This window comes from Apis cerana, linkage group LG7, assembly GCF_029169275.1.
Source record: "Apis cerana isolate GH-2021 linkage group LG7, AcerK_1.0, whole genome shotgun sequence".
In the NCBI taxonomy this organism is placed as follows: Eukaryota; Metazoa; Arthropoda; class Insecta; order Hymenoptera; family Apidae; genus Apis; species Apis cerana.
In genome coordinates this window covers 2,357,467-2,368,868 of record NC_083858.1, presented here as the reverse complement: position 1 = coordinate 2,368,868, position 11,402 = coordinate 2,357,467, and the positions used below count along the sequence as shown (strand labels likewise).

General features: G+C 34.5%; 1 protein-coding gene across 11 annotated transcripts in view; it reads right to left on the bottom strand.

The window, feature by feature from the left end:
- LOC107994275 (venom dipeptidyl peptidase 4) overlaps nt 1-11,402 on the bottom strand; it is a 216,983-nt gene that overhangs the window by 98,546 nt on the left and 107,035 nt on the right. For all 11 annotated transcript variants that reach the window (XM_062077611.1, XM_062077614.1, XM_062077615.1 and 8 more), the window contains one exon: nt 3,902-4,101. In XM_062077611.1, coding sequence (XP_061933595.1) covers nt 3,902-4,101 — 200 coding nt within the window. The remainder of the gene's footprint in view (nt 1-3,901; nt 4,102-11,402) is intronic.

Below are 11,402 nucleotides of genomic sequence, written 5' to 3'. Positions count from 1 at the left end.
GGATTAATTAGATTAGGAGATACGAGAGAAAATATGATAACAAAATTTAAAACAATTTTTAAACACAATAAATAAATATACAGATGTCTATAAACCGACCTGGAAATCTTATACCACGTTCAAAAATTACATTCATTTCACATCATTTCAAAATTTAATCAAAGTGATATCCATCGAAAGTAAATATTAATTTAATAAACGAAGATAAAATCCGATATTTAATTTTTCTATTTACAATCATTAAATATAATTATTTTCTCACACAAAATCGTATCTTCTTTAAAGAGAACTAATATTTTAAATTCTAAAAGAAGAGATTTTTCGAGATTTAATTGAACGGAATTATTTATACAAAATCGGCGAACCATGAATGGCACCGAAAGGATTTCACATCGAATAATCGAAATCTATCCTACTTCAAATGATAGATATACCGATGTTTCATTCTGGAAAAAGGTAAGGAAAGAAAAAAATAAAACACGCGTCAGCTTTTCAATGTCACAACGATCGCGTGTAAAATGACGCAACAAGCCTGCACACACGCAGGCTCCATGAAAAACCACAATAATTCCATCTCTCTTTTCCCATAAAACTCTTCCCATTCATTCGTTCCGAATTCAATACCAATCCTAACACGCGTACCGAAATCAAAAGCAAAAAACACGCACGAGGTATCTTTGATCCAATCCTCTCTACCCTTTCTACCCGTCAAACACTTTTGATTTATTTATAAACAAATCCACTCCAAACAAATCCTCCCGCTGATCCTCGCTCGAATCATCGAAATCTCCTCGATCCGAAATCGACGACTGTTAATACCAAGTTTAACCGCCACCCTCCCGTCTAAGACGAATCCGCAGAATCTCTTGGGGATTCGAGGCGATATTAACAGGGGAAGAGGAGAGGGAAGGGGTAACACGACGAGAGGAAGAACAAAAGAGGTGGAAGAGAGCGCCGCGTTCGTTAAATATTTACCTTAGTCGAGGACGAATCTCTCTTATCCTCCTCCAGAGAAGAGAAAAAAGTGGCGATGGCTGCTTTTGATGAATTTTTGCGCTTCATTTACGCGACCATTGCGCGATTTATACCGAAATATACCGAAATATGCGTACGAGAAGCAGAGAGAGAAAGAGAGAGAGAGGGGTTGGAAAAAGGGAGACAAGAGAGAGAGAGAGAGAAAGAGAGGCTGATGAAGGCTGTGTGAAAATATGCAAACGCGTGCAACGTCCCTTGAGGCATCGGGGGCTGTATGAATTACGACCCCGCCACATATTATTGTTCCTAGTTTCTGGAAGGGGAGGGGGTGAAAACTCATTCGACGCGTACAAAGCGAGGCTAAAAAGCGAGTCGGCGAAAAAAAAAGAAAAAAATACCGCGACGATATCGCCTCGATCCTGGGATCCTGCGTTAAACGCGATGATTTTTTTCTCCTCCTCTTTTCCTTTTTCGTCCAGGTTGAGGAGAGGCTTGCACGCGATGGCGGCGACGAGATTACGACAAAGGGGAAGGGATGGAGAGTTTGTTTCACCACCTCACGTTTTCAGAATGATACCGTTCCTCAAGGGGGATTAAGGCTGCGATGACATTGCTTGGATGTGTTCTAGAACTGCTAATTTCGTGGATGATAATGGGGGAGGTATCGTGGTTATGCACAGTTTGTCTGGTTTATCGATTGGTTCTCCAAGATGGTAATTAGGGCTTTGAGCAGAGTACTAATTGGCACGGTGTTTGCGCAATTCCCGGGGAGAATGGAAGAAGGTGTTGTCCATGAAGGAGCCACGAAGGATAGTTGTTTGAAAAAGCGATAGAGAAGCTACGCGTAGCGCGAGTAATGTTGAGATCTCTTTATTGTTTTTCCAATGAAGTTGTTGTCTTTTGAATATAACAAACGTTCTCGACGATAATTTAATACTAAAGAGGAATTTAAGTTTGGTAACATCGATTTTTTGGAAGGAAATTTTAATATTTAACATGAGTTACTCGAGTTAGACGATAGGAATTCTATGGTTATTGACATTTTTGTTATTTTATAAATAATCGAAAGTTTTCTAACGTGATATAATTGAAACGATCCTTTTAAAAAAAATTATGAAATATATATCCGTGTTATGTTAAATCAGAGAGAAAGATCTTTTGAAGATTGACGGATAATGAGCTTATGAAATTCCCTGGAAACCAATATAAAAATCATTTTACAACGTACGTAAATTATTCTACATTTCCAATCGCGTTGATTTATTAATTATCTTTGCGATTATTAATAATCAATACTTCCATAGTGGATAAAAATTAAAAGAAAAAATAGTCTACTGAAAAAGAAAAGAATTTCCAAAAATCAAGAATGGCTATTAAAATTAATTATTCGGCAAATCGAATCCTCGTGACACGATCGAAAATTGGCAGATTTGAAAATTACGCGGAATTCCCTTTTATCCGGCGCCAACAAGGCCGGTTAATTTTGAAGTATGCAACCCCTAGGTAACTAGCGCGTAGTGATAACGCGCCGCTTCCACTTCGAATTACAGTGAATTCAACCGTATGGCGCTTGTTTATTCCAGAAGAAGTGCCAAATAGCGGTTACACCGCCATTAACGAGACCGCGATATTGCACGCGTATTCACGCATAACAGTTAACTCGTTCAAGACTTAGACTTAGAGAGTTGGATTATTTATCAATCGGTCGAAAAATTTTGTTAACCGATTAAAAATTTCGAACGAGCTTGGTTCAAGTTGATTATGACTCGCGTTAAAATTCGTGATTAACGTTTATTATGTTTGCTAACACGGTTGATCGCATAACCCCGTTTGGAAGTACAGTTATATTTATGTTTTCGATAATAAATTGCTCGCAACTTCAATTATAAAATTTTCTCCGTATATAAAATATGGTTAGTTGAATCGTTGTCGGGGATTTTTTTCTTCTTTTGGAGAATTTTTAAGATTTTTAGAAAATTTTGGATATTTCTTGGTGGAAATATCGATCAAATAAAAATAAAATGGATGGATACGTGTATATAATAAATAAGAAATGGAAAAAATATATTTATTCAATTAATAAGAATTAGGAAATGTTAATGCGATGGTTACGCATTAACATATATAGCTAATCTCATAAATTTATGTAATAAATTAATATATGAAATCTCCTTAAGAACAATCTCTATAGTTGAAAAAATAAAACAAAAGAAATATAATACCGATATATACAAAGAATTAGAAAGAGAAATATCTTCTTTTATTAAGTTTCTTTGTTTCTTCCCGCTTCAAATATATTCCCTCACAAAGTTACAAAGTTATATCCATCCACATCTTTTCCAATATTTTTTTAACTTTTAATCGCAACAACTCTCATCTCTCCGCAACAATATTCGTAGTATAATCGCGTCAAATCGCGTAAAACTGTCAAGACGAATTGATAAATGCCTATCCTATTACTATTCTACGGTATCGAAAAATATCTCTGGTAACAAAGAATAAAGATACGTGGACGCGTAAAGTTGAGAGGATTAGAAAATTTCACGATGAAGAAAATAGAGAGTGGAAAGATAAATGGGGGAGGGGAGAGGTTGGTAAACAAACCGTGTATAAAGAATCGGACAGATGTGTCATTCGGCTAAACGCCCGGTCTCTGTAAATGGTGTTTCTCCAAACAGATACAAGGCGGCTCTGCTCACGTCTTATGCGCCGTAGAACGTGCGCAAATAACACGATCCAATCGCAACCATCGACCGTGAATTCGCGAACCCTTTGGATCGCGTTTCCCTTTGATAGACGTAGACGTGTCACCATTGAACGTCGAACCTCTCACGTAAGACGATTAAGATCTATGGTCTCCCTCCCCATGAATGATAAAACGGATTCTAGGTGGAGAATGTTGGTTGATGGTGAAGTGGAAGCTCACCTTCGTACACCCAATCCGGCACCCCGTTATAAATGGTCCCGACGACTCCGGTGTCCGTGATTTGATAGTCGACGGCCACTTCCGCTTCCGGCCTATAATAGATGTTGTTTTGATACACGTAGACCAAAGCGTTGCCGCGCGGTGCCCAACTCGCCAGTTGCAGAAAAACCGAATCGTTCCCCGGCAACGAGCTCTCCGATCTGGAAAATTAATTAATTCGAATAATAGAATATACGTTTCTTCGATTGGATTTTTCTTTGAGAAATGGAAAAGATAGTTTCAGGGATCGCTTTTTGGAAAATTACTGAGGAAGTTTTGGAGATGAAACGATATTCGATAAGCGATTCGAACGGTGTGCATGTAAATCGTTTTAGATATTGTTTTTACGTTTGATTAGAAAACGGAGAAGGTAAAAGAGTGCTTTTTGGTGAATGAAGAAAAAGGATTGCGAGGTTATATTTATTTTAGAATTTTAATTTCTACTTGTGGTCAGAAGAAATTGGATTAACATATGATTTGAAATGCAAAGAAAAATAAGGTAAAGAATATTGAATTGCGAACTTTTAACTAGATTTTACGATTGGATAATCGTAAGAAGGAATATATAATTTATTTATTCGTTCGAGTATTGCTTTTTCATTAGGCATTTGTCCATAATAAGATTATCTTTGCGAAATATAAAATACTTATCGTATTTTTAAATATTTATTAGTGCGTTGTTATTAGATAATCAGTAGTTGTAGAAAAGAAAAACTAAAATATTTTAGTACGAAACGTTTAAATAAATAGTTAATTATAAGTTTCAAATATTAATATGTTCTATTTCAACGACGTATTAATTAAATTTATTGTAAATTAAATTATTATTAAATTAATTTCTTCTTATACGATATGAATTCTCGCAATCGATTCAATTCTATTCGAAGGTATTTCTATATTATTATAAATCCTCTTTTATGATATTCAAAAATAAAGATCTGAAGATATGGGAATAGTATTCATTAAGCTAATTAAATGATACGTAATGTGATCTTTTAACTGATGAGATTACATATTATACGATCTTGTCATATATCATATTAACAAAAGTTATTGTAACAATAGCATATCGAATTATCATTCCATCCTATATAATTTTCCTTCCATATATTTTCAGAATTTCTTGTCAAGAATACTTTAATTTATAATAACATGTATTGAAAATATTGTTGCTATTGTTATTACAAATAAATATAAAATAATTCATATTCAGTTGTGAATTACCAAGACCAAGGGATAAGGTTTGCAACTCCGGAATAGTCAGACTGTTTCGATTCGAGTGCAACTTAATCGTGGAGGAAATCTAATACCTAATAAGAGCCTTATGAAATTAAATCCCGAACGGATCCGAACAGATCTGGGTATTTTGGTCTCCACGTCGATATTTGGAGTATCGTATAATTTCGTTTAACGTGCAATTATTCATGGCTTAATCTCCTTGGTTATTTAATCAACGGTTATTCTCCGATCTCGAATAATACTATTAATAATCAGTTAATCGACGAAACTAAATTCGAATCTTTCGTTTCAAATAAAGTCGAATCCGAATTATTGTAATTTCGATGTACGATCCGACAATAAATATCTCGCCTCGTTAAAACATTAGATTTTGAGTGGAAATTATTTTATATTAAAACTCTGCCACAATTTTTCTAAGCTTATTACAAAAATTCAATGAAGTATATATATATATATATACTATCGTAACTCGTTTCATTCTAATAAAATTGATAAAATCTACGTAAATCGACTCGTTCTAAAATTTAAAATCGAAATATACAAGGATCGAGTATCGAAACGAAATCATCGTTACCTCACAATCGAACCTCGAAACGTTGTACGAGCCAGCTTCGAATTACAAAGCCACCTCGCTCTGCCATACCATATTCGAATCCCATGAAACGGATCATTCGCGTTAAATTTGATTTATATCCGTGCCGTATATAGCTCCCTACATTCGATCCTATCGGCGAGAACACGATGCTCTTACCATATTCGAACCGTTTCGAGGAGACGGCGATATTAACGAGAAACGATCCTCCGATTCGCGATCAAGACGTGGAGGAGAAGAAGGAACAGCGTCGTTGGGGATTCCGTGCCCTTCGGCCCGATAAAACGGCCAGATATAAATGGACGAGGATTCTTCGCAGTAACAAGCAGCCATTCGATACCACACATCCGATCAGAATTGCACAGTGAGGAAGTAAGCCAAGACGCGATGCGAGAGAGAGAAAGAGAGAAAAACTGTGGCACGAACGTTTTTGAAACGGTTTCTGAAACGGGGAAACCGCGACTCGACACGCGCCCTCAATGCTCCGATTATACGCTGCATCGTCGAATGCATGGCAAGCTCGGGGAGAGGAGATCCTTGTTATTCCAACGGCGAGCGTATAAAAGCTGCTCGGACGCAAAAGCGAGGCGCTATATCCGTTGAGATTACGAGTTAGGAAACGATCCAAAAATACGACGTGATTTGCCAAGTGCTTCGAGCATCCGAAATGGCGGGAAATTCGAATCGTTTTCGAGTTTTAGAAATGATGGTAAATTCAAATCACTTTTGAGTCTTAAAAATGGCGAGAAATTCAAATTATTTTCGAGTCTTAAAAATTGTGGGAAATTCGAATCGTTTTCGAGTTTTAAAAATTGCGGGAAATTCGAATCATTTTCGAATCTTAAAAATTGTGGGAAATTCGAATCGTTTTCGAGTTTTAAAAATTGCGGGAAATTCGAATCATTTTCGAATCTTAGAAATGGCGGGAAATTCGAATCGTTTTCGAATCTTAGAAATGGCGGGAAATTCGAATCGCTTTCGAATTTGATTCGAAGCTTGAACGTTCTCGAAAGTTTTAAAAATATATTAAAATTTGAATCGTCTTGGAAGTCTTGAAAATTGTCCGGAAATATTGAAAGTATTTGGATATTTCGAAATTCTTGAGAATTATTCTATCTATACTTGGGCTCTCTATTCCTCGTTCTCTTACTCCTGATGCACCGTAAATTAGGACTCGATCAAAATTGATAAGAATGAAAAATATTTAAATACTAAATATCATTTACATCGTCAGAAACCAGTTTAATCTGAGCAAGAGTGAAATACTTTCGAAATCGAAATAAAAATCAGCTTTCAGTTTTTTCACTTTGCTTTCGAGAATTCTTGAAGATCGTTCATCAATCAGGTTTTCGAAATTTATCTCAAGTGATACGTAATGCTAATTCGAATCGATTCGTGGCGATCCAAATCGCATCACTGTCCTCCAAAGATAGTCGCAGACTCGATCCCTCGTTTCAATCACGTCCCGCCAACAGCTTGATTAATATTTATCCGGATCGTTGCTCGATCCGTTCCGCTTTTATTTATACGCAGGTCTTGTTCCACCCATTCGACAACGTCACGATCGTTCGTCTAATTGAATGGGAGGAGTCGCTCTGCCGATTCTTCGTCACGATGGAATACATTTCCTGAAGGGATGCGCTCGATGGATCTATCGCTTCGAGTGGTGCTTCCTTTTCTTTCCTTCTTTTTTTTATTTTTTTGTTTCCTTTTACGAATCCAGTGTTTTACGAGAACGCAGACTTTCTTACGAGATTTCTTCTCCTCGATCCTTTGCCCTCGAATATATTCAATGCCAGCTTCCCGAAATTATGGGAAGTTGAATTAAATTGCCGAATCGAATTTTTTAGCAAGCTTCAAGTTATTGCCTTTTGAGTCTGTATATTGTCGGATGAGAATCTTCGATTTCGGGTAAACGTGGAAAATAAATTGTTAGGAAGGAAAGTTGTTGAAGAAGAAGAAGAAGAAGAAGAAAGAGATTTCTTGGTTATTTTTAAGGGATAAAAAAGAAATCGTTACTTTAAGAAAAGAAAGTATCGTTATCTTTCCGTTAGATATAATATTAATTCAGGTTGTACAATCTAGCATATATTATTATTCCTTTTTAAGAAAAGTTTATGAAAAATTTCATTCATCTCGTTCTTATTTATAATTACGTAGCCTGAAAGGTATTATTACCTCATTTTATAATTTTTATTTCATATTTTAATAACGTTTTACTCGGCTATTTTGTCTCAAGTTAAAATGTTTAATGTTTAAGTAAATGTTTATTTCCTATAAAATAGAACATTCGCAAAGTATATTGTATTATATATATGAAATCGATCGACATGACTTAACTGATATATAATTCTTGAGATGAATTCAAACAACTTTTTCCTCTGTTGAAAATTTGGCTTTGTTGGCGAATTATTAATGAAAAACATTGGCCATTCGCCCTGCGGCGGTAGCGTTGGGTATGTGCTGCCGGCGAGCATTTGAACAATTAGATCAAAGCAAAGTGTGTCGAGGCTAATTAGTTTATTTATTGTTCCGGAATAATATGTAATTCGATATAACTTTTGTTTAACTTGTTTGAACGAGTCGTCGACGATATAGTACCAACGCTATTGCCAAACGGTGCGACAGATTGACACACTTCGTGATCGATTTTTTGGTTAAGAATTCATTAACAAAGTTGAAAAAAGAAATTTTTCGCAAAGTTGTTTGAAATCATTTCAAGAACCGTTAAAGTCTCGTTGATCGATTTCTACACAACGTATATTTTTAATTTTACTTTTTCGATAAGTTAAAATGAGTTAAGGCAAAGTTAAAATGGATTACAATCAGATTAAAATGTATATTGCATAGTGAATTCGAATGAATTTAGAACAAATTAAATTATGCCAAAATTAATTACAATTATTTTATTAATTATTTCTTAAATAAAAGGAATGAACATTTTGATATTTTAATTTAATTTTTTTTTTATTTAAATCAGCATGCAATTTTATTCTGCCCATGACAAAACCAAATATTTCAATTTCGAGGAATCTTTTTTTCTTGTTAAATATAACTTTGTAATAGAAAAACTTTTGTTTTACGATTCTGTAAAATCTCCTTAAAATTTCATTCATTAGTATTGTCCAGAGTTCTTTTTACCTCTTGTTCTTTTACCAAGATAAAAATTATCTTTCTTTTATCCTTATTTTTTTCATATACGCAAAAAAAAGAATCTTTCCATCAATGTTTATTTCCCAATATCAGATTCAAATTATATTTATATCTAAACAATCTCCAATATTAAAATTAAAAATATAAAAACATTTTATTCAATATCCACTTCAATAAAAATTTAGATATAAATCAAAAATATAAAATATTATTAATCTAACAATTGTTCTTTTAATTTTTCTAATTCCATCTTTTCTATTGCAATATTTGTATGTATCTACATCTACATATTTATATCTTCCAATCCAATTATATTATTCATGCTCACGACTGTCTTTCATATTGTTCCAGAGGCTGAAAAAAATCAGAACAAATGGAACGAAATGAGAACAATTATTGGAATCTTGATTCAATCAAATTATCAAATTATTAATATTCCCTTCCAAAAATTCATATCCATATCCATTCTTACACGGAGAATAAAGAAAAAATTAAAAACTGTATAAATAAACGAAATTGGGCTGGATGAAAATTCATTTAAGTGGCAACTCGAGCGAAATAATATCTCGGCCGATAGAGATCGATGCTTGATTGAAAAATCCTTTAATATCTATAATGAGCAGACGTGAAAAGGTATGGTCAGAAATTGGCTAATGGCTTTCAAAAGGTGACTATGGTTAGGAATTAAAGGGAATCGGTGCGTTCATGCACAGTTGAGGGGTTAAGTAATAAAGAAGCTTGAGCGAGCGCGTTACATTATTTCCCTTTTAAAATTGAATTTGCATGCCAACGAGATACATACGCGTTGTTGAACTCGGCTGAAATTAAATGGAGGCTTAAGGAATTTACTGGGGCGATGTTAAGAACTCGAAGAGGCGAGTATTTCGTTTTTTTTTATCCGCGTGCAACCGACTGAAAAAACATTGGCGAATATTTTTAGCGATATTAAAGCAACATCGACTGTAACTGTAACATTTTCCGGATTCAAATCTGAACTTTTCGAATTTTTCTTTCTTTTTTTTTTTGTTATTCCATCGTACGTCGTTGACGAAACGACTTATTTTCGAGAGGGACGGAGATAAATCCGGAATGGAAATTATTTCATAACAAGAATTTCCTTTTTGGAAGGATAATCTACTATTTGGAAAAAAAAAAAAAGAAGGAAACAGATGGTATTAAATCATCCTAAGCGCTTGATCTTCTCGAAATACCTGATAAACTCCGGGTCAACATCGATATTTCCAGCTAATCCCCTCGCGGAAGATAAGTTGTTACATTAAATTGCACGGTAGAGAACAGGAGAAAAAAATTTTATGCTTTTTTTTTTTCATAATACTTTAACGAATATTCATTCCATTAAAGAAATATACACGCATATATATAATGTGTATAGATGTATATAAAAAATGAAAAATTCAATGAAACGATTTATAATGTAATATTAAATTGATGCATATGAAATTTCGTTTCTTCAGAGAAGAGGTTTAGTACAACATGGAATGTTATTAAATTTTAATCTATATCGAAATTTTCTATTTTCTCTTTTTTCCTTTTTTCCTCCTCTTAATAAATACTCATTTATGTTAAAAAAGTCAAGATAATCAAATTATAAATTGTGCCAAAATCAATATTTGACAACAATTTTAAGAGATCTCATAAAATTTCTTATTCGTAATTGTACAATTTTGAAGCCTAGTATATACACTATACATCTCGATCGGATGAATCGTTGTGCAAAACAATTTTTCACAAATAACAAGATAGAGCTTATCTCCAACAACGAAGGAAGTAAGGACAGATTGCTATATGTATATCGTGTATATCTCCAGGGAGTATCTTACACAATTCATAAAATGCACGTTGGCCAACGAAACTTGAAAATCGATGGAAAAGTTTCGCGAATCTCGGGGGCTGTCGCGATGCCAGAGAGAGAGAGAGAGTTGCAGTTCAAAGTAAAGTTCTCGGTGAGTGAGCGAGAGAAAGGGGATGGGAGAGCGGTCATAAATAAAGAGGGCGGTATTCATGTAGCGTAGAAACCGGGTTTATGGCCGAGATTCCCTCGTCGGTACAAAGTGCACACGTTCGATCCGTGAGATTTTAAACCGGGCCACGATTCTCTTCCCTTAATTGATACGCGAGCTGTAGACGCGACAACAACCGGCACGCGAGTGAATTAGCAAGAAATTCGATCTGGCTGCGAACCAGTCGCTTTAAAGTGTACGCGGTATATGTTGGCGCGTTGTTGCTTTTGTCGGGTGTAAAGACAAGGAAAAGGTTGAATAAGAATTTGACTTTGGATTATCGAAAAATTGTTACAACAATTTTTATACTACCGGATAATCTTATGCGAATATCTGATAATATTATAATTTTGTTTTATGCTAAGTAATATGATGAAAGAATTATTAATATTAATAGTTATTTGATTGTGAGATAATCAAATGTTAATAAACAAGTATATATATATATACACTTTAA